Below are 24,623 nucleotides of genomic sequence, written 5' to 3'. Positions count from 1 at the left end.
GCACAGTCCGTGCAGAACCAAAATAATTGTGTGGCCTCGGCCCTACACAGAGCGTGGCAGCCAAGTGAGTACGCCTGGACTTGCATTAATACCGCAAGCAACCGAATCGAATTTCTGAATGAAAAAAGCCTCCTTCAACTCTCTGTCGTGATCAGAGCTAAATCCAGATTCAAGAAGGATGATGCGTATCTCTTCAATGCTATGTTCTTTAAGATTCATGTGTTTTGAGAACGGGAGCGTGGGTAAGGACTTGACATGAGACTTGTGATTATTGAAGCGCAACCGAAATGAAGTACTGGTTTGTCCTATATAATCCACGTTACATAGTTTACAGCGTAAAGGATAAATAACGTTACGCGTACCGCTGTTGAGGTTTCCAGCGATTTTGAAAGAAAAGTCAGAGTTCGCGCTAGTGACAAGATTGGTGGTTTCTATCATATTCACAAATCTCACACCTGGGCGTCTGGCAAGGTCTACAACCAGAAACGTCAGAAGTCCTATTTTTCGAGTGCACCAATATGTCCTTAAGGTTTCTACCTCGTCGATATACCACGCGTGGTGATACCGGAAGAAGGGTGCGTAGTTTATCGCTTTGGCTGCAAAATACTGTGATGTTTCCTGAGGATATTGTTTAGATTTGGAAGGCGGGCTGAATATTTAACCACCAGGTTTGCGTGCTGGTTTTTTCTTTTGTGACATTTTGGGTTGGGGTTGATTGATAATTTGCTCTCGGTCGAGAGCACGTGCTCTTTCAATGGCCTTATCGACAATGGCTGGTGGATAATTCTGCTTGGATAGCACGAGTTTCAGATTGCTGGCGTTTCGTTCGAATTCATCTAAAGTAGAGCATACACTCCGGAATCTGTGAGCTTGAGAAAAGGGAGTACTTGTTTTGCAATGTTTAGGGTGGGAGCTCTTGAGTGCAGGTACTGTTGACGGTCCGCCGGCTTCCTGAAAAGTATTGTTGTAAGAACATTCCCGCTGATCTCGACTGTCACGTCAAGAAAATCAATGCTCGTTTTAGAATAAATATGCGAAAACATAATACTGGGGTGGAGACCGTTGAAGTCCTGAATAAAGTCTATGAGCGCTGACTCCCCGTGTGTCCATACCATAAAGATGTCATCGATGTAGCGCTTATAAAACAGAGGTTGCAGAGAGCGACTACACAAGAAGCGTGACTAAATCGGCCATAAAAATATTTGCATAGTTAGGGGCCATCTTTGTGCCCATTGCAGTCCCCCGATTCTCTAGAAAGTGTCTTCCTTCGAATTCAAAGTTATTTTCTAACACTAACCTGATAAGTGTTGCGGGGACGTCGTTGTTGACACGAATTGTTGGAGGGTCATTGCTATACGCCTTGATTATTGCTTCAGTGCCATCCTGGTGAGGGATATATATATATACATATATATAAGTCAAAACTTCCCTAGCGAACGCCTGGAATTTTCCTATTTCTGCCAAAATTTCCCTCGCTTGCCCAAATAATTACATACTACTAAATATCCGTTCTTTTCAGCATTATTTCCATTCTTGCGATGAGAGATATGTTATATAGCCTTTACGGCATTGCGTACACTTCGCAAAAAAAAAAAAAAAAAAACAGTTTACCGGGCCAGAACCATAGCCAAACCAAATCTGGCGAGGGTAAGTGTTACCGGGATATTCAAACTGACGAATTAAACCCTTTCTTCGCCTTACATGTTATATACGTCATCAGAACATGGTACTACTTTTATAACTTCATTGGCGCTTTTTTTGGTAGTTCAAATCAAAAGGTGCAACAAAAGTGAGAGTACTCAAACTTGAACACACAGAACACGACACACACAGCACTTCACGAAATATTTTTTGTCATGGTAAGTCTGAATCTCCTGACATCACAGTATTTCTTCCCCACCCCTGCCCGTTTCGATCTGGATGAGCATCGTACCGGCGTGTGGTCGTGTATCACTACTGCGTGGTGCACGTCAAAGACCCCAATCTAGCGGTTGTACCGCACTAGCTAAATCACTTATCTACAGCTGAGACACCAGACGCCCTCTGAGGCAGACTTACTTCCGGCTGCATAAGCATACACCCAACAATTTGCTTTGCATGTACCCAAGCTTTCTTTTTCGAGAAGGCGCAGCGGGGCTCTCAGAAGCTTCGACTTGGCTGGTCCCTTTCTCCATAACTTTCACTTGGGTAATGAAAACTGATTTTGCCGAAAAAAAGTTGTTCGAGTACTCCTCAGTGTTGTCAGATGGTCGCACAACAAACCGCCAAACGGCTGGAGGGAATAACCCAAATGTAGCCAAAGCCGCTAAAACTCGATGTTATCTCGAAAAAAAAAAATCATAATCGACCCATAAATTTTTAAGATATATAAGGTGGTTCAAGCCACCAGGGCTCGATCTAAAATGGACCGCAAAAATCGACGCCTGCACGTAGCAACCTAACTTTTCGTCAAAGGTGAATTTCACAGGTCAGTTTTTACTTGTAATATTACAAAGCGTAGTTCTCTTTCTGTAAAAAATAAGGCCAAGAAACTTGCAAGGGTCTACGGAGGGCAGCGACGCAGATGACAGGGGTTCAGTAACGGCGTGTGTTTGGCGTTCGTATTGATAGATGGCGCTACCTCCTTATCGCGACGGCTCGCGACCACCGTAGTCTATTAAAATGAACAATCTTTTTGAAATGTACCTTCGATTAAAACACTAAATGCGGACAATAAGAGCAATACTTAAAGTAAAAAAACGCGTCTACATAACGGCGGCGCTTTTGCTGCCAACGGATTCCGTCTGCGTGTCGTCTGCTTTCTTTCGCTGGTCGGCTGCAGCTTCGGACGCTGCTCCCGACGCCATCTATCAATACGAACGCCAAGCACACCTCGCTACTGAACCCCTGTCGTCTGCGTCGCTCCCCTTCGTAGACCCTAGAAAGTTACTTGGCCTCATTCTTTACAGAAAGAGAACTACGCTTTGTAATTTTACAAGAAAAAAACTGACCTTTGAAATACGCATTTGACGAAAAATTTAGTTTGCTACGTGCAGGCGTAGATTTTTACGGTCCATTTTAGATCGAGCCTGGTGACTTGGACCACCTACGGTGCCCAAAATTTCCCTCTAATTAGCAAGATTTCCCTTATTACCACAAAGACCTGAATATTACCTTGATCTGGGAAATTTCCCTCTGGTTGGCAGCCCTGATGGGTGCTTTAAAGGGATACTTCAACAAAATTTGAAGTAAAACTGGTCGTGTTCAATAATAGGCTGAATATTATCCACAATATCCGTAAATGACAATCGCACGTTTGTATTTGGAGCCTGGTGGCTGTATCTTTCGGTGTAAACGGCCCACTCTGGAACACGCCCGGAGAGCAGCCAGAGGAGAGCATGTCACATCTGCCGCAATCGTGACGTAGTTTGTCTCGGGACCTTATGTCCGGACGCAGCGGACGCTGCGAGCTATCCCAGCCAGTCCCGCTCTGTGGGCGTCGCCCGTGATACGCATTCCGCGCGTCGCTCCGCCCCTTCTCTAAAGTCAAGTGACATTCATGCGGGCTTGGATAGGCCCCGATGGCTCGTAGCATCCGCTGAAAGCAGCCTTTATATATATATATATATATATATATATATATATATATATATATATATATATATTTTAGAATAGAGATTAACTTACACTTAGGACAAAGAATGTCGAGCCGTAATAATTCTGAGCACAGTTTGCGTGCCAATCGCGCTAAGCCAGGCGCTCCCCCAGGTCAGCCGTTGCTCCTACCACTCCGGTGCGAAGCGGTGAAGCTCAACGCGAGCACCCTAGTGACAGGCAGTGAAGGTTGAGGCGAGAGGCGCAACTGCCACCGCACTCTTCAGCCACGAAACAAAGGCGTGTGGCAGACACGATAATCAAGTGACCTGATCAGGAGTACAACACCCTGGCTCTGTTTGATCACGGTTGCCACAATCGGCAATACTACTTTGCAGAGGTTTTCTCAGCTCTTAGCTCCTGACATCGACCACATCGTCTGGAAATTTAGTCGATGTCGACGATCAAATCAATCGGCCACAGGGTTTGATGAGCGCGACATCATTACATTCGTCATCTTCTTGTACGCGTTTTTCATCGGCTAAACCAATCAAATGCAGCGAATGTCCCATGACTTGCGCTTTTAGCGTGTGTTTGTGGTTGTATGTGTTCGAGCCTTCGGCTGTACTCTGACCTAAGACGAAACAAACTATACGGTGAATATAGGGCGCCGTGGAATTCATATTTGTACAAGTTTTCTTCACCTCTACTTCTCCCAATAGTAGGGTCGACCAATAATAACAATAATATATATGGGCGGTTTCAGTTGGATTCAGGCAACGAGGTGCAGTCGTATTTTTTTTATTATTGCGCAGCTCTTAGGCGCCTGTTTCCGGCTTGAGCGGCGTCGGCGTAACCGCGCGGTCGACTATGGGTAAATTTCCCCGCTAAATTTATCGGAAAATTTTCTCCGCTAAATTTAGCGGAAAAATTTCCCCACTAGATTTGGCGGGGAAATTTTTCCGCTAAATCTAGCGGAAAAATTTCCCGCTAAATCTAGCAGACAAAAATTTTCCCCCTAAATTTAGCGGAAAAAGTTCCCAGCTAAATCTAGCGAAAAAATTTCCCCGTTAAATATAATTTCTCCGCTAAATCTAGCGGAAAAAATTCCCCGCTAAATTTAGCGGAAAATTTTTCCCACCAAATCTAGCGGCGAAATCAACCCAAAATGCACCGCGCGGTTACGCCGACGCCGATGGCGACGCCGTCGGCGTAACCACGCGGTGCATTATGGGTAAATTTCCCCACTAAATTTGACGGGGAAATTTTTCCGCTTCCCGCTAAATCTAGCGAAAAAATTTCCCCGCTAAATTTAGCGGAAAACGTTCCCCGATAAATCTAGTGAAACATTTCCCCGCTAAATGTAACGGAAAATTTTCCCCTAAATGGGAGGCGACCAGGAGAGGAGGAGGGGCATAGCCTCCTCTCCGTACCTTCCCCTCCTTCTCCTCAAGAGCTGCGTTTTGATTCGGCGTTACAGGAAGTTGTTAAAGGCTTTCATTTTTTTTTTTTTTTTGCTTAAACTTTTTATATTTTGTAGTGCATGTTCCAAGAAGAACAATCCTTTTTATTTTAATGTCCTGACATGTTAAGTTTCTGAGAAACAAATCTCCAAGAAGCTGGAAAGAACGACGAGGTTTTGACGATTGTCCGTGTGTGGCGTTTTTGAACCCACTCTCAATCTCAAAGTACTCAAAAGAGAGCTTCTATAGTTTTTTTATTGTGATATATATGCAAGTCGGTAAAACGGAATTCCAACTACTATTTATTATTCGTCGCTCTAATCTTTGTAAAAATCCTCAAACATGCCTCCGCGAACAACTGTGACCTGAACTGCGCATTTTCTTTCAGTCGACTGTTTAGTATCGCGTTTAAAATAATACCACATGTAGAACCTTTCATCGCCTTCCAAATTAAGCAACATTTTGTGCCTTTATCACGTACGAGTGATGAAAAATAAACCATGAAACAGAGGTGGTTTTCACTTTTTGCTAAATTTCTACATGCTGTATAATATATATATATATATTTTTTTTTTTTTTGCGTTGCCGTTTTTTGGCACACTTTTCTTTTACCCAGCATACATTCTGTTTGAGGTATATTCACTGGTTTTGAGTTCTAAACTTCTAAATATGCTAAAAAAAGAGCAAATGCTGATGGTGGGTTTATCGGTTACAGCTGTATATTTTATAACAATCTAAGGGACGTTTAATAAATACTCATATAAAAGACATTGATGTCGTTAGGCGTATAATAACAAGTTTGCAATTCCAAACGTCTAAACACTATAAAATCGCAACTGCCGAAAGCGAAGTTTCAGTCAATTTCCGCGGTGCGCTGATTTGATATTTCTACTACGTTAGAAATATCAAAGTATAATGTTGCAAGACAGTAGAGTAAAATATACTTCCTATTGGAAACCTAGATTTTAAAATGCCAAAATTTAATTTTTTAATGCGAAATTCATGTTGATAACAAAACAAAATCATTTTTTAGCATATTTAGTGGCATAAAACTCAAAAACAGTGCATATACCCTTACGCGTTGTATTCTGGGCTCAAAAAGGGTGTAAAGAAAACGCGACGCGAGAAAAAAAATTAAAAATGACTTTTTTTATACATTGTGCTGAACGAAAAGTGAAAACCTTCCCTGTTTCCTAATTTATTTCTCAGTACTCGTACATGATAAAGGCACAAACTTTGCTTAATTTGGAAGGCAATGAAAGGTTCTACACGTGGTATTGTTTTAAAAGCAATACTAAACATAGTCGACTCAAAAACAAAAATCCGCAGTTTAGGTCACAGTTGTTCGCGGAGGCATGTTTGGGATTTTTATAAAGATAGGATCAACGAATAATAAATAGTAGTTGGAATGTCGTTTTACCGACTTGCATATATATCACAATAAAAAATATAGAAACTCTCTTTTAAATACTTTGAGATCGAGAGTGGTTCAAAAACGTCACACACGACAATCGTCAAAACCTGCATCGGCATTTGCTCTTTTCTGACATATTTAGAGGCTTAAAACTCAAAACCAGTGCATATACCTCTAATGGAATGTATTCTAGGTAAAAAAAAGCATCTGACAAAAACGCAACGCAAAAAGAAAAAAAAAAATTATACAGCGTGCTGAAATTGAACGAAAAGTGAAAACCTTCTTCGTTTCATAATTTATTTCTCAGTACTCATACATGATAAAGGCACAAAACTTGCTTAATTTGGAAGGTAATGAAAGTTTCTACACGTGGTAATATTTTCAAGGCAATACTAAACATAGTTCATTCAACAAAAAAATCCGCAATCTAGGTCACAGTTGTTTGCGGAGGCATGTTTGGGAATTTTTACAAAGACTACAGACGAATAATAAATAGTAGTTGGAATGTCGCTTTACCGACTTTCATAAATATCACACTAAAAGGTATAGACGCTCTCTTCTGAATACTTTGAGATTGAGAGTGGTTCAAAAACGTCACACACGACAATCGTCAAAACCTCGTCGTTCTTTCCTGCTTCTTTGAGATTTTTTTTTTTTTTTCTCGGAAACTAAACATGTTAAGACATTAAAATAAAAAGGAACGTTCTTTTTGGAACTTGCGCCACGAAATATAAAAATTTGAGGCAAAATAAAAAATATGATTGTACCTCGTTGCCTGAATCCAAATGAAACCGCCCATATATACAGGGTGTCACAAAAGAAAGTTTACACGGTCTTTTTTACCGCAAAAATAAACTAGGCATCGCCGAACGCTCATTCTCCGCCCAAAGGTAGCGCTAGAGGTCACAACCAGATGCCAAAGTTTCAGCCCGATCCAATAACTTAATCAAAAGTTATAAGTAATTTTCTGAAAATTTCAATGGGAAAATGGAGCCCATTTTTGCCCGTTTTCGGTTTCTGGTGCATAGAGCCCCATGTGTTTGAAAACTGTCGGCCGCCATTTTCTCATTGAAATTTTCAGAAAATCACTTATAACTTTTGATTAACTTATCGGATCGGGCTGAAACTTTGGCATCTGGTTGTGACCTCTAGCACCACCTTTGGGCGGAGAATGAGCGTTCGGCGATGCCTAGTTTATTTTTGCGGTAAAAAAGACCGTGTAAATTTTCTTTTGTGACACCCTGTGTGTGTGTATATATATATATATATATATATATATATATATATATATATATATATTGCGTGTGTTTTAAGCCTATCTCGGCGCTGGTGTGACGCTATTCTTAGCAAAAATGGCTTTTTGGCACAAGACCTAGCACGTAGCAGGATTCCCTTCATTGCGCAATTTGGCGCAAATGGCGTAGCACACTGATCTCTATGACAATTGCTGGATCGCGCTTCACCGCACCGAGAATAGGGAGTTTTAGAATAACGTACGCAATTTTAGCGCACGCTAGCGCTAAATTTAGCGCTTGTATTAGCGCACGCGACGCAGGAGAGTTAGAATAGCGTTTCTCCGCCGCGACGCAAAAGCCCAAGCATCTCGCGCTTGCGACGCCACCAAGATACAGTAAAATTTTTTATTTCACACACGAAATGGTGTAACTTTAGAAAAAAAAACGAGTTTTTTGGTCCAGAGTGGCATTTTAATTTGTTTAAACATGAGAACGCGACGCGAGCGGTTGACCGGTCGTGTCCGCTTGCGTCGCCTCGGCAAGAGAGGTCTCGTGTACTGACCTTCGCACATCGTTCGTTCGCCGTGAAATGTTCGCGCGTCGCAAGCATCAAGTTGCCGGTGATCGCTGCCAAACAGAGTACAATGTCGTCCCGGATTGAAAATTGCAGTCGCGAGGATGCCGCCGACGTCGAACTCACGACGCCGCCAAAACAGCTGCCGACATAATCCTGGAAGCCGCCATTTTTTTTAACTGTGCTCGTCTTGGCTTTAGCCAACTTCTCATCACGAATCCTCCTTGGAGAAGCGCAAAGAATCTTTGCGTACGCACGCTATTTCCGAGAAATAGCGCGCGCTAAAATTGCGCACGCAAAGCGCAAAACCTGGTTTGCGTTCGGAGCATGCGCAGTGGCGACGACGCTATTCTTTGCGTGCGCAAAGCTTTAGCGTGCGCTATTCTAAAACTCCCTAATGAAGCCACCGTCGGGATATGCTCTAGCGCTGTCAAGCCTAGACAGTTACCATGGTTACCGTGTGTAGGTCACGTGACAACAGAGACAACCGCCGTTTTGACAACGCTTCCGCGGAACCCGTAAGATGGCCAACCGGGAGCTTCAATTCCCCCAATGGCTCGAAGCGGGGAAGCGCGATCCAGCAATTGTCATAGAGATCGGTGGCCTAGCACTTCCATCACTGTATTACGGAGTACATTGCCGACGGAAAGCGGCGTTTTGTTGAAAGCAAACAACTTGTGAATGCCGGGCACATTATTGAGTGCAGCGCTGTGGCCCCAACGACCACGCCGGCGAGCGTACACGTGCGGAGTTACGTACTGCAAGTCATCGGCTCTCAGCAAGGATCCCCACACTGTGGATCTGAAACTGTCAAACGGTGCCACGATTGATGAACTTTCGTGCACTCTTGCCATCAGTCCTATTTACCACATACTTCCGACCGAACTTCAAGAAAATTCATCAGATGCGTCCGACGCACACGCAGGCACTGAGCAAGTCACTTCCGCTGCAGTCGATGCCTCCTTTACTTTGTTTTACTGGGTGGTTGCTTGTAGGAGTTACAATTCTAAGTTTCAAAAGTCAGATTCTCATGCAGTAAGAAGTTTGTTGCCTTCAGATATCCTCTCCAAAAAAACTGTAGCGAGACCCTACTAAGGACGATCACACTGTCCAGCAGCGAGTATCAACGCGCGTGCTTTATGCGTATCATACTTTGGGCCACTCGTGACACTTATGTACAGTTATTTTTCCACTTACCTTGGTTGTCATGCATCGTTGGTTAGAGGTCTCCAGCGGTGAAATGTTTAGAATAAACCATCGCATGAATCACGGACCACGGACCTGCGCAGGCTTAGGTCACCCCACCTTCCCAAGTTAAAACATTCATCCGAAACCCAAGATTACGCCAAATGCCAAGATGTAGCCACGTGCGTGGGGTAGCTCCATTTCAGCAAGCACTCCGCCAGACAAGGAGACGTCGATGACGTAGAAATTCCAAGTTTATTGAGTTGTTACGAAAAAGTTCTTCCTAACAAATGGCGATTTCGACAAAGCACCTTTCTGCTTGAGACATGAGCCAGACGACGCGAGTGCACGGAATAAGACAGCCATCAAAAAACCCACTGTACAAGACGATTCCTAGTGGCATTAAGAGTTTCCTATCGATACATCCAACGGCTGACAAAACTCAGACAAGAAGAACACAAACATTCTTGCAAGAATACCGCTGTGACACTGGAAAACAACAAAAGCTCTCCGAGAATCCCCCCCGACGTGCGCCAGAGAACACAATGGAGAAAGTCTGCCTATGCGACGATTGTAGTAGAGCTTAGACCGAGTGACCTATGTACAATTAAAAAGAAGGGGCTAGAGAGGCTTTTGCCCCCCTCGCAGCAGGGGGTCCCTCCTTCCGTTGTTGACAAATACTAAAACTCGAAAAAAAAGAAGAGAAATCAAACGAGAGGGTAGTGTGTGTGTGTTGGATAAAATAAAATTCCTCCGAGGGCTGAACGACGACTTTCTTCCGCGTTGCCAGGCAGCAGATCTCGATGATGCTAGTAGTAGTCGGCAGAGGGGTTGCGGTAGAACACGCGCTGCCCGTCGCCACCCACACGTCCGTCCGCAACTCTGCAACGAGAACATATTTGGCTGTGCAACAGGCAGACGACGGGAGCGCGTCCCAGAATAAAAATGCCCCGTGCCTATTGTAATATTCCAAGATGCAACACCTATCTTCGCTATTACGCTATTTTCTCTGAAACTCCGAAAGATAGCCCACTTCTAGTAATTGCAGAGCCCTGGCCAATGGGGACCTCAACAAAAACAGCGTTACTTAAAAGGCAACTTTGCATCATTTTTGGTTTTTAAAAAACAATGCAGTCCTCTTCAGTATCACTTAGGAAGACCACACGGGCGAATTCAGGCGCAGCCAACAACGCATTCAAGGCTACGGCATGGGCGGAGCCAACATTGAGCAAAACATCATCATCATGGCCCCCTTTTGCTTGTTTTTACTTCTCCGGGCGAGCGTGGCGCATGACGTCAGCAACGTTACCGCCGTCTTCCGCGTCGCAACCACCGTCGTAGTCTCACCGTTTGTGATTATGGTCTCTCGGAGTTTCGTCCACACTACGGACACCACGTGCGCAGACTTATGCCGCAGTTCTGCAGACGTCGTCGAATGCCGTAGACACCAAAACGCGGCGAAGAGTGCGGTGCAAACGACACCCGCACCTGCTACACACCTGCTACACGCCCGCCCCAATCCCGCCCGTCGTTGGGCCGAGGATCACGTGACATCTCGTACCACGTGATGGCCATTTCTTGGCGGCCCGAGGCCAATGTTGCCGGCCGAAGCCGAAGTTTCGGTTTCAATTTCTGCTCGTGTTTAGAATTAGATTTAAAAATACACATCCCATTTTTTGCAAAGCAAACGACGTAGTGTCTTTTACTAGGGCTTTTTAAATCGAAATCACTCATTATCGCGAAATCTTCGGAATCTAGCGGAGTTGCCCTTTAACTGCAGTGCTGACAGGGAAGGACAGCCTTCTAGTTCATTGCCCCTTCCTGCAATTGCAAGTTTCGAGGGTCACCAAATCTAAAACAAACTTTTTCTAATGACACATTGAAAGTTAACCCTCCCCTTCATCCGCTTTGCTGTCGATTGTATGTCGGCTAATTCTCGGGATAATACGGTAGTACGCTCTGGTAAATCACGAAGGATTAACTTCTAGGGTGTGTGGAACGAGCCTTCGGCCGGTGCATTTGGCGTCCTGCACCGACCATGCAGCAAATGTGGTGCCGAAGCGGCCCAAAATTAATGTCACGAGAGCCCACGTGTCACGCAGTCGGACGTTGAGATTCTGATCGCTGGTCGCAGATGTTCCGGTACGGTGCCTGGAACAAGTTTCCAACTGGTCTGCTCGCGGCGTCCAAAAAGTGCCCTCTCGGTTCATACAAGTGCCGAGCTGTTGCCGGTTACAATCATGGTGGTGTCCCAGCAGCACTGGTGCGTAAGGCAGGAAGACGCCTCTTCTGCTGCAGACGTTGCAACAACGGCGACGATCGCCTTTGCTCGTGCTTTTTGCCGGCGCTTCTACGACCAACCGTCGGGGTTGCGACATCCGACAGCGTGACACTCCGGCTTCTGCAATGTCATTTGTTGCCGCTTCGGGACTACTTCGGATCCATGGGTGAAATCGGAGACTAAGCACACCGGCCTTCCGCCACCGCTGTACACTGCAAGGAACTTGCCAGGCAATTGCACTGCACCACAACCTCATCGGGAGGAAATCGAGGGACCAATTGCAGTACACACTTTGGTCGGGAAATCCAGGCACCTAAAAGGGGTAGGGAAACGAAATTTCAGCGCTCATTTTCTGGCTTTAATGTGTTGCATGTTGCACCCTAACCTCAAAAACACCAGTCTTCCATTGAAAAGCACAAGAAAACTAATTTTAAAGCTAAATAAACAATCTTCAATGTGCACCTGGTGGATGCATGCGGAGCCTATTTGGGAGGTAATCTAGCAACGTTCTGGAAACTGCTACGTAGTCGTGACATAGCAGTTTCCTTCGGAGCAGCGCCGCTCTTTGGTTTTTCAACATTTTCCTTCTTAGCTTTCCTCCTCAACTCACAAGTCGCGCATTGTACTAAACGGTTCAAGAAGACGGAAAGGAAGGACTCCCCTCTTTCTCGGACCCTCGTTCGTGCAACCGGACATAGCCATTTTCCCCCTAGAAGATTAGCACGTCGCTCAAAACTCGAACAAAAGTTGCTTTCCCCACCTCGTTCAGCCCTAAGCTGAGTGTTGTGGAAGCTACGTGCTCCTTGGGCCAGCCACACGCTCGTCACCCCACGGGCACTTCGAGCGGCTCGGTTGTAACGCACTGACGCTATTGACACCATCACAACGCTGACAACGCCGCCAAGGGCAAAGCTCATAACCACGCCTGCCTTGCTACTCCACGAACGCGGGAAATCTTTTCTTTCTGTTTTTGTTTGCGCCGGATATCCCATGACGCATCGCGCTCTCCGTTCGCTTCTCTTCGAGCGCTTGCTCGAGTGCACCGTTTGGAACGAAAAATATGGCCAATCATTCAAAATACAAACGCGCGATTATCATTTACGGTTATTATCCGTCATGCTTGACTCATTTCCGAGCGAAATCTGAATATTTCAATTTTTGTTTCCGTACCCGTTTAAAGGGCCCATGAAACAAATTTTGGGTTGGGATAAAACATTTTAGATTGGGATTTTACTAATAACACATCGTTCAGTGGGTGAAAAGAAAAAAGGCAGAAAGTCAAAAGCCTGACTTTCAGTGCGAAAATTTTAAAACTCAGCAGGCTATTTTGTACCTCCTCCCCTTCGCAAGCTCTCTGCCTTTTCACTGTGATACATCCGCGGTCCCAAAAACGCGACATCGGGTCCAAACGCACGTCACACGAAACCGGACTTCACTTATTCCCTTCACCCCCAAGCCCATATTGTGGTGGAAGCTACGCGCTTGCCGGACCAATCAGCCGCCTCCCTTTCATCACCTGACCTCATTCTCTGCGCGTGGGTATGTGCGAAGGAGCGTGATCACGTGGCAAGTGCAGTGATGTGATTAGCCTAGGCCATTTTGGAGCACCTTTCGGAGCAATCAAAAAAGTGTCTTGGAGCAGCAAATGTGGCTTTTGGAGCAACCAAGACAGTGTTTTTGAGCAGCAAAAGTGGCTTTTGGAGCAGATATTCTTAGAAAAACAAAATAAAATATTAGTTTTAAGTGCTGTACAAATGAAGGGTTCTTTGTGTTATGTAGTGTTGTGATGTGACGTATTGCGACAGAACTCGCTGCTTGTGTTGCGACAGAGCTCCCTGCTTGTGTTTTTACTGCTAAGGCATCCCACAAGTGTACAGTCCGGTAGGCATTGCCGAGCAACTCCGCAAAACCGCTTGCCACCGTTTTACTGGTTCCTGACATGCCAGATTTTCGTCAAAAGTTAGCAAACGTGAAACAATGGATTGCAAGCGTCCCGGCTGGTGCCTCTGTGTGCAATCATGTTCGCATGAACGTGAGGGCAACTTCGGCAGGCGTGCAGTTGTGCGTGCTTCGTAGCGCGGGCGGAGACAACGGCTGTTCGATCGAAACCGAAACCATGCCACTGTGCTTCGTCGCTAAGTGACTCCCAAAATTGTATGGAAAATGTAATTGTCGAGCATACGACAAAAAACAGTCTAGCCGCGCATGCTGTCCAGGCCGGCAAACACGGTACAAGCTAAACACACAATAAAAAAAAAGAAACTGAGCTCTTCAATGCAAGACATCGCGAGCCAGGGTCAAAAAGTTCTTGGAGCGCTTTGTGCAACGACTGAACTCGAGACAAACAAGTGCGTTGTGCGGGTTCAGCGTAAATAGATTGCCTTCTTTGCTTTTGCTCACTTCTCTTCAGCGACTTTCTTTCGCGGCAGATTTTTCACATGCTGGGGTTCCTCTCGAAACAAAGCCACAAAGCCCACCGAGAGAAACCTAGGTAGTCAATCCTTCGACGCAGCAGTCTTTGAGTTAAAGAGAGAGTTTTGTAGTAGCGTATGATCTAAACAAGAACAGGAATGTTGGTGAACATGCGGCGCCACTTATTGGCAGCGACGTGGGGACAGCAACACCCGACCTCGCGCTACCACAGTGGCTGGAAGGCAGGAACGAAATATAGTTTTCCCGCAGCCGTTGCTTTCAGGAGCGAGTGCTTCAGCTCACAAAGTAACTCCCGCCACGCGAAAACGTGGTTTCTTTTCACAGCATGACGGAATGTCTGGTACCCGGCACGCTAGCGTCCGCACACACCCGCGTCTATTGTTGAATATATAAAAAAAAGACGCGAGACGAGACCCACGATACAAGTACAGCACAAAACGCGAGACGGTGGGAAAACCATGCAAGACCAAATGGACGATTGATGGAGGGTACTTTGTGTCAGGCGGCCGCTTACGCCACATAACACATACATGCTCAATTACGGTACTCAGCTTAGTTTTGGTTTTTAAAGGCGACCGAAATTGTCTTTTTGGCGCAGGCATGGCGCAGATTACTCATATTTTGGCAAAATGTAGCAGGATGTAGCAGGGTTAGCCCCTTGGCGCAGTTTGGCGCAATTGGCGCAGCAATCACATCACTGCAAGTGTGGCTGGCCCAACGAGCACGTTGCTTCCACAGCACTGTCAGCTGCCGGGTGAACGGGTTGGGGAGAGCAACTTTTTTCTGAATTTTGAGCGACGGGCCAATCTTCTAGGGGGACAATGGCTCTGTCCGGGTACAAAAACCAGATTCCGAGCAAGAGGGGTCTCCCCTCTTTTCGCCTTCTTGAACTGTTTAGTGGAATGTGCGATTTACGAGTTGAGGAGGAAAACTAAACAGGAAAACGTTGGAAAAGCGTTTCATGACCCCTTTGACTTAGGCTGTCCGAGGCCGACTGATGTTTAACCAGCCCCACTAACCTGTACCGGGAACTGATCAATGGACATAAGGTGACTGCATGCTTAGTGGCAGTAGGCTGTGCAATCTGATTGCTGCGGTGATAATTATTGGCTTAGAAATGCCGTAATCCACTAGTACAATCACATGTCATGCCTTCCATTACAAACCCCCTAGTATCAAAGGCGATATTGGCATTTGGCTCAACGCCAAAAAATAAAACAAAATCTTTCTATGCATTCCTTGCTTTGCGAAAAATTAGGCTGCCATCGAGCCTTCGCAAAACTGTTCCTTCTAATTTCTGACATTTCCAGAAGTCCTCTACCTATGAATAGCTATTTTTGCTACTCATTTTCAATTAGACCATCCCAACAGACCACTGACAACTGAGAATGTCAAACATCACGAAATGCTAAGGTAGAGAAGGCTACGTGTCTGCAGCTGTGATAATGGGACCGCAATCTGTGTAGGAGCACAATCTTCCATAATCTTTTTCCATTCATTAGGCAGAGGCATTCCTAGCTCCTGCAGCGGCAACTACCCCCAGGGGCAACGGAGGACTGTTTTTGACCGACACCCCTAATGCGCAGACGACGCTAACCATAAAAACCACAGTAGAATCGCCTTCCACCTTGGGCAGCGGACGTCCAAAGTTCTACCGGTTCCGCTACACCTGTCCCCAGGATGGGCCGATGGCAAGCAAGCACCGCCGAGCGGACGTGCAACGGAAACTTGCCAGACGTCCAGGAAATTTGTTAACCGACTTTGATCTAGTAACGTCGGTGAGGACTACCTTCCACACTTTCCGTCGCACTAAGTACAACTACAGCCCACGTCGCGACTCAGTCGAGCCGATGAAAAAACCAATTGTGCAGAAAAAGTGCAGGATCCCGGAACATTCGCTGTGCACGATCGGTGGACTCGTTAATAGCAAATGCACAGATGCTAAGCACCATGACGACGCTTTTTTGGCATTGCTGGACTGGCTCCGTCGCATCAGCTGCGGTCAGACTCGGTGTCAAACGAAGCATGGTCTCGGTCGTCGGGCAATACCACCAACTTTCTCTGGTGTGTAGAGAGGCATGCAACCGCGAACCAGAAAGCTCAATCCACCGGTGTATTATGCTCAGCAAGTCAGCCTGTTCCTAAACTTAGCAGAATCGGGGCCCACACAAAGGTCTAATGAAGAAACCTTACATTTTTATCTTCTTCATTGTCTCTTTATCATCTCTCTGGCATCAACCCACAAAAGGGATATGCTAAAATTGCAGTTGAGCACTTTCGTTAAAAGATGGTGGTCAGTGCCAGCCCATAGTGAAGCTGCTCATTCGTTGAGGAAAATCCTCGCTGCCTCGACGACTTTCGAAAGTAGTAAAAATGAGAAGGCAGGTGCGCCTTCTAAAGCCACACGTTTGCGTCCACAACTGGAACTTGAAACACCCGAAAGGGTAGTGTTTTTTAGATTTTTACTAGCGCTTAAATGCAACGAGCTGTAGAACAATAGGAGAGCCCGACAGAGCTTGTCAGGTCTACCTTCGAGACTTTCGAGGAGTTAGAAAAGAAAGAAGCAGAGAACAAAGGAGACCACGACCAACCACGTCGAGGAAACATTATGGGATGAAAAGCCTTCAAGAAGAAACCTTTCGACGTCATTCCGACTAACTTGTTAATGAAGTCCAACGAGGGGTTTAAATTTGTCAAGTGTTACGGACCGATTCCAGTGCTCGCAGAAAGGACAAAAAGGAACTTTCTAAAGGCGGAGCTTCCAACATCTCACAATAACTACTTGAATGACCTGGAAGGAATGGTCTCTTCCGAAAGCAGACACTTCCGAGCAGTGGCGTAGCAGCAGGGGGAAAAGGGGGCCCTGGGTATTAGATGTCTCAGGAACGTGGGGGGCAGCCACCTCTGGTGCTGACATCACAGCTCACTTTTTACGTGTTCCAGTTCAAGTACTGTAAGAGACTTAATTTTTGTGAATTGCCTTCAATTCGCAAAAAATAGGTCTCGCGAACAATTCCGGTAAAATGTAAACACATTGGAATTTATATTGAGGTCCCACCGCGTCGCAAAAATTAGAACCCGCAAATTATTACAAAACTTCAGCTTTGACCTAAATCGCAAAATATTGAGCCCGCAAAAAATAACAATATTTAGAGTTCAAATATTTCAACTTTTCAAGGTGGCCATATTGTGACATAGGCACCCGTATTGAGGGAGTGACCAATAACACAGCATGCTTCCTTCTCGCCCATGACCATGTGCTCCCTTTGCATGCTTGACAAACAAACGCAGTCTCCAACACCAAGCGCAGTTTCGGTTGGGTGCATTGCTGCCAGCTTTTCAGCGATTTTTCTGTGTCGGGTCACGTCTCTCTCGTCACAAACTTGAGTTGGTACAGTTGAAACTTGATTTTACGAAACCTGATATCACCAATTTCCCGAACAAATTGGAAATTCCCCCGCAGTTACATATACTCTTAATGCTTTAGCAAACTCGAAATAACGAAACAAGCTTGACCGCCAAACCCGATTTAACGAAGCATTCCAGGAAAAAAGCTACGCAGAAAAAGAGGTTTTTTCAGATTTATTGAGTCTTGAATGTCTGGCAGCGTGCTGCCGTCGTAAGAGCACTAAAATCGAAGCAGAGGAGGCATCCTCATTTGGTTCTTACGAAACTAGAAACTGAAACTGCACGGTAAAACGGCATTTCCTTGGCTTTGGAACACGCAGCGAAGGCAACTGCTTGATGTCGAGTGTGATAGATGGCAGCGTCGATGCTCTTTTCTGCTGCAATCCTCCAGGCTCCCATCAGGCTACAGCTCCACTCTTCGCTCTAATATTTTTCTGATTGCGTGTGCTTCAGCCCTTTGCACACATTATTTTTCTTTGCTTTTGCTCTACACATTCTGTCAGTGAGAATTCGCCCGTTGTTCTGCCGCCGACTCTTCAACGTCTCTGCGCTTAGTCAAGCCCGGCGCGTAGACAAGTGCCCGCCGAGGCTGGAGGAAGGTTTCTGGTGCCACCTCTTTTGTCGTCAAGTTGCGTCGCGAACTCGTGGTGGTGTAAGGTCTCATTCACACAGCCGGCTCCTCGCCCCGTTTTGGCGCATGCGCCGTAGGCACCCTGCCGAAATTGGGACGGTGGAGTGTTCGAAGCAGCGGTAACAGAGCTGCCGGCAGTGGCTGCGTGGATGGGTGGATGGTGGCGGCTGTGCCCTCTATATTTGGCGGTAGCTTGCACCACCTAGCCTAGCAACCCCTCTGCACCTCTCTTTCAAATTCTGCGTTAAACTTTTGTATCCCCAAACACTGTATAACCGGTATAGCACATTAATTTCGTGCACAATTTCACACTTCCTTCAATCTCTACCACCAATCTTGTAACCCCCTCTTTGGGACTACTTTGTGGCGGCACCGATCATCAACTGCAGCGGACGATCGGCGTCAATGGGTGCCGCCAGAACTGTTTTGTCTCTTTCAGATTGCGTTTGGGTCGGCGATAACGATCTTGCCGATTTGAAAACATTTCATTTGTCTCTACTTTTCAAAACAGAAACGACAAGACCCCTGCAAGCACATTTCACATCAATCGCTCCTTACGCCACATTTCTTCCCCAATGATTGATTATCATATTTTCTTTCTTTGACTGTTCTTCTCCAAAGTGGATTTGTGTCTATCGTAAAGGAACTGACGTGGTCTCACCATTTCGAGCAGCAACTCAACAGTAAATCCAAATTCTGTATGCCCGTTGTTCAAAAGCCTTCCCAAAAAGAGCTTCATTGGCTTCGTTTTTGGGGCAGGTTACGGTCTGGTATGGTCAATCCTCCCTCCCGCGGTCGTGCTCATGGTTGCCTAACTTTTGAGAATCCGCCAGATTGAGCAAATGTTTCCTATTGTGGGAATGGTCTTCCCCCGTTGGGGCAGGACTTCGGCGTCCCCAGTCTACTGTCAGCACCAGAGGACGTAGAACATGATCTTTCGGTACACTTCGCGTCCCGCGGCGTAATTCGGGTCCTAATTGGTCCAAAAACCCACTCCCCGGCAGGAACGCTGCTTGTCGCTGCCGCCAAGACGGGAGAAAAAACTTCTGCATGAATGAGGCCTCAGCTTCCTTCCCGTAGTATCTACGGGGCAGCGTGCAAATGCTGCGCTCGCCACGTGCTTGAGCGACGCCACTACCTCGCTGCCTCACCGGACCTCAACCACTATGCCTACTGAAACGACGCCTTCAAAGTATCTATTCGTCTGTGAAATGTGGTGTCCGTGCCAAGCATCGCAGTTTGCAATCAGTTGGGGGGTAGATTAGGCAAGCAATGATTGCCTTGTCCTACCATTGTCGCTCGCCGACGCTTCGTGGAACAAAGTTGCAATCGTGCCTGCCGTCCCCCTTTTCGTTTCGACGACACGGAGTAGAAATTGTTTCGTCCCTCTTTGTTTTGTTAGAAGTAGTGGAGGTACTTTTGCCGCCAAGTGACCATGTCATTTTGCTCCATCGGAGCCAAGCTTTGCACCAGGAACCGTTTGACGTTGCCGATGCCGCGGAGCAGACAAAGCGCTATTTTCTCGACAGCGGAGGCACTTGCAGCGGCGGCACTACACCCATGGCTGAAATACCTCCGCCAGCCTCCGCCACATTGCGTATGCTCTTCTTCCTTCACACGCATTCTGAATGAGATCATGTTTTCAGGATGACCGTCCAACCAAAGCGTAAAATTTTGCTCCGTGTATACTTGCACCAGAAGACGTCTCTTTTATGTATTCTGGCACATGAAAGAAAATTATGTGTTGGTTTGCACCGTGCTTATGTAGTGGCTCTTGAATGCTCTATTTGTTAAACTCCCGTTTGCCACAGTCTTTGGTATTAACAGACGCATGCAGGAATTTCAACTGGAGCTGAACTTGACATATTTTTGTTTATCGAGTCACTGATATACAGTTGAGCCTCGATTTAACGAAGTCACCAGAACCTGCTAATTATTTCGTTAAATTGGGAACTTCGTAAAATCGAGAAAGGGAGACCTCGCGCATAGGCTGCATGGAAAATCCGAATTTGTTCGTTAAATCGGGAAATTCCAAAAAATCAGGTTTCGTAAAATCGAGGTTCAACTGTACCATCGAACTATTTCACAATCCCCTTTGAATTTGGAACATCACAGTTCAACTGTATTTCTCGAATTTATCTTAATTCATTTTAGTCCCAACCAAGTAGTTTCTGGACCGTCACATGGCATTTGGAAACTCCGAATGGCAGGCCTACCCTAAACACCACCTTTTGTTAATATGCTCGAGCCACGGTAATTGTCCGAAGATGATAAAAAAGACAGGCAAAAAGGACGTATGTGCTTTTGGATTGAGTGGAGCATTTCAAGAATGGCAGAACATCACTACACGATGAAGAAAAGTTGGGGAAGCACGCCCAACCTCTCGTCTTCCAATGATGTTCTGCCATTCTCAAAACATGGGCGTTACTCAAAACTAGGGGTGTGCGAATACCGAATAGTAGTTTTCAAATCGAATACCGAATCGAATCAAGAAAAAAAAGCCGAATATCGAATCGAATATCGAATAGTGATTTTATTTGTAAGAATTTTTCATAGTGTGCTGCGAATGAGATTATTATGTGCAGAGTATGCGCCTGTTGCAGAATATGCATCTTGTATGGAACAAAAGCTAAAATGTAAAACAAATTCTGGTGAAAAAAATAATTAAAAAAATAAAAACAGTTGTTGGATGTGGGGCACTAAAGATCCAATTTTATGGCACAAATATAATTTATCTACCCTAAACGTCACAAAAAAACCAAAGTTACATTCACGCATGCCTTTTTTTCTTGTTAAAAGCACAACCTACCACCACGACTTTGTTTATAAATATTTGTACATCTCGGAAAAGGGGCATTTTGCGATATTTGGTTTCCATTTTAAGGGGGGACACCACCTTGAAAATTCAGATTTTTAACCAGTCACTTGATTTTTATGAAATTTGGTGGATGTCTTCACTTCTATGCCTTGTTGCATTGTACCAAATTCGACCTCCATGAGACAATTTTTTGAGGAGCTAGACGAAAAAATGTCTGCTCCTGGTTGAGAGTCACCACCGTCTTTTAGGAAATCTATCATGCCAGATTGGTGCACCATATTTAGCATATCTAAGCTTGGGCCTCAATTGAAACATATGGAGCAGGGGGCTATCTATTTTTAATATTGAATACTTGACTTTTTGATAAAAAAATCTCAATTTTAAAACTATTTTGCATTTAGTTGAACTTCCGGCTTGCCAAAAACTTGTTTTATTGCCAGAAAGACTTGAACTAAAGAAAAAAATAAGTAGATAGCCCCATTCCTCATTAAATTCGAGTTCAGAAACATCCTCAATGATGCACAAATCTGGTAGTGCATTAAAATGATAGATTTCCTAAAATGAAGTTTGTGTTAAAAAAGTGAAAATGAGAAAAAGCAATTTCAAGTTTCCACACCCCTGCACTTTATTGTGCTGGAGAAGGTGGCAACTAGAAGGCGCCAGGAGCGTAGGTGGTGCCTTCCACTGCCAGATCCTGCTGTGCCTTGGTGATGGCCTCCATCTTCCTGCGCTTCTGGGCCTGTTTGGAGGACTGCTGTGCATTCAGTTGTGCCTTGCTGATCTTGGCGCGTGCGGCCTCGGAGGAGTGCTGCTCTTGGTGGCTCCCGGGCTTGATGTTCAGCTCTGCGAGAACCTTCTCGAAGCCCTTGGGCCCCAGGTTAAATTCCAGCACCGCCAATGCAACTGAAGTCTCCACTGTCCTTTGAGACGCAAACTCAGTTTTCGGACAGCGCTTCCAAATCAATCCATTGAAGGATTCATTTGCGTTTTGCGTTTTCATTCTAGAACACCTTAGCAGCAGGTCCTTGTGTGCAAGCCGGTTGTAGACAGGCACAAGTTGCTTGGCCACCTCTCTTGAGAAGGCTGGACGGTGAGGCTTTGGCCGAGATGGCTTCCCCGCCGCCTTCAGAGCCAGGTGGCGGTTGAAGTGGCACCATGACTGCTGCCCCTTTGGGCATGCTAGATGCCTTGGTTCTTCGTCGGTCGAGTATGAGTGCATGAGGGTTGCCATCACTCCTCGTTGCATACACCGGACGTCTGGAGCATTGTCCTTGAGTGCACATGCATAGTAGTTCGTAAGTCTTTTCATAACGACGTTGGTGAGTTTGCCCCTGCCTCCCAGCCCTTTTGTTGACTTCTTTAGGGTATCCAGGGCAGAGTACATACGTTTGGCCACGTGATTCACACAATCTTCCTTCTCGATCTGTCTGTCATAAAGGTTCAGGGCAGCAACACTGGCATATGACTTGCTGTCACCGTCGCAGAGCATTTGTGTGTACTGCAGGCTGTGATGAGCGATGGAGCGACTGAAGATTTTGATTGCAGCTTGGACCTCCATGGCGTTCGCTGAGCCCCCAAAGTTTTTCTGGCATGTCAGCTGATGTTTTTCATGCCACGCCTCGTACTCGTCAGAGTCCTCTTTTGGGCCGAGTGAACAACCGTGGCAGTAATTGCTGATTACAGCGAAGTCCAGCACAAGTCCTGTCTCAAGCTCGATCACCACGCCGACACCGAAATGCGACGTATGCCCGCGCTTGTGCCATGTTCCGTCAAAGGTGACGCAAACATCTAGCAAATCTTCACTATTGGCTGCGCCGGAAGTGGTCCGCACCACTTGAGCTGCTTGCTTCATACAGGCCGTCGCCGCCAACATCGACGCGTCATGAACTTTGACGGCAAGCTCTTGATATGACTTGAGGTGCATCGGTCGCGGGATATTCATCTGCGCGAAAAAGTTAGTCAGTTTTGTGTGGCCGATACCACAATCCCGGGAACTCAGGACGATGCGTGCAGCAAGCTCGTTTTGTTTGGAGTCCTCGATCGTTGACGAGTGTGGCGAGTCCGCGATGTCCCCACAACGCGGGCAGACCACAACGAACCGGAGGCGCACTCCCTTGTTTCGCTCCACAAGCTTGAGGTCTGCTTTGAAGCATGTTGGGCACAGAAGACTGCATATCAAGTTTTTGATCGCACACACATCGACCAAGCGATACCCATCTAGAGGATCCACAGTGACGGCAGCGTCTGCCTCCTCTCTTGCGACATCGTCGGGGTTCGTTTCCGTGAGCAGCGCGATTTTTCGCTCGATCGCCGTGAGCTCGTTTGCTTCTTCCCGAAGTTCTTCTTTCGAGGCCAAAGGTCTAGGCTCCGTCAGTGAAGATGACCGATCGGAAAGCGACGAGCCAAGTGACGGCGGCGGCGATCCACTTTGCACTGAAGAGGCCTCAGACGACGGCGCGGCTTGGGTAGCTTCGCGCGAGCGGCGTCCACCCGATCTGCCTCGCGGCTTTGCAGAGCGAGAGCGGGCTCCAAATGCGTCCGTCGATTTCCGTTTCGTTGTCGGCATGTTGACATCGGTCGCAAAACAAGCGAGAAATATGGCGCACTTTCGCTACTGGAGCAAGCATCGGGCAGTGGCGAGCGCAGCGATAAACAAGGCAAACGAACCCACGTGACTCGCCGTACGCCTATCCCCTTGCGAGTTTCGGTTTTCTGCCCAATCAGCGCGGCTAATGAGATTTCTGTGCACGTGAAAAGCTGGATTTCTACGGGGTTATTGCCCGTGTAGCGTTTCATCCCGAACGGAGGTACTTGCCGTTTCGGAACCGCGAAGAAATGCCCTTTACAGCGAGGGTATGTCGATCGTTCTAGGCCTAACTGGCGCGGAGCTCTGGCGATTTGAAAATGATGAACATCGGGTTCTCACGTTCGCGAAACGTCCGATTTGGCACCGTCGCCTCGTCGAAAATGTTTTATTTCTCCGTAAATATTGCAGATATAGCTATAAAACTTTAGGAGATGGTGCATTATTACTTGCTCAACCGAAATATTAAAAAATTAAAAAATCAGTTTTTTGCCAAAAAATTGCGATTTCACGCCCGTGTCCCCCCTTAAGGGAGAAAAAGGGCACCTGGGATTTTATTTCACATAAATAAGCAGATAGGTGTTAAATCTGAATAAACAGGCTTAAACAATGTAATCTGAAGTAAGAAAAAAAAAAAAAAAACGTGGTTACTTGGCGCAAGACACCGTCCAACTGCCGCTATGCATCCATTTTTCCGTCTATCTATTCTGTTTTAGAGAGGCTTGATTTAAAAAAAGGAGCAAGCGAAACTGAAACCACGGAGACGGCTTCAGCGCAGATTGGTCGCGTGCGGATGTGTTGTGTTGTCGCGTTGAAAAAGGCAAGCAAACAGAAGGGCGGCGACGCCTGCCGTCCCTGCCCTGCCTGCCCGATCTTGATCGACGCTTTCGTCTTTGCGTCACCTTCTCGGAGTTCGTAATTCAAACGCAACTATCGAGCGGTTGGAAACCCTCTCAAGTCTAGACACACTATTTTTTCCGTTTCGTTTTGTTCCGAATCAGAATTTGTGGCTTGCGGTTCCAAA

At 46.2% G+C, this 24,623-nt stretch overlaps 1 protein-coding gene across 1 annotated transcript in view; it reads right to left on the bottom strand.

Moving 5' to 3' along the window:
- Nucleotides 1–9,680: 9,680 nt before the first annotated feature.
- The window catches only part of LOC115329942 (tRNA selenocysteine 1-associated protein 1), a 36,977-nt gene continuing 22,034 nt past the window's right edge, over nt 9,681–24,623 (bottom strand). Inside the window, exon 7 of the mRNA XM_029991617.4 lies at nt 9,681–10,326. Coding sequence (XP_029847477.1) covers nt 10,254–10,326 — 73 coding nt within the window. The 3' untranslated portion in view covers nt 9,681–10,253. The remainder of the gene's footprint in view (nt 10,327–24,623) is intronic.

Source organism: Ixodes scapularis, unplaced genomic scaffold (genome assembly GCF_016920785.2).
Source record: "Ixodes scapularis isolate PalLabHiFi unplaced genomic scaffold, ASM1692078v2 PGA_scaffold8__174_contigs__length_109621045, whole genome shotgun sequence".
Lineage (NCBI taxonomy): Eukaryota > Metazoa > Arthropoda > Arachnida > Ixodida > Ixodidae > Ixodes > Ixodes scapularis.
Note: the sequence above shows the minus strand (reverse complement) of the source record. Positions and strands in the feature narration are given on the sequence as shown.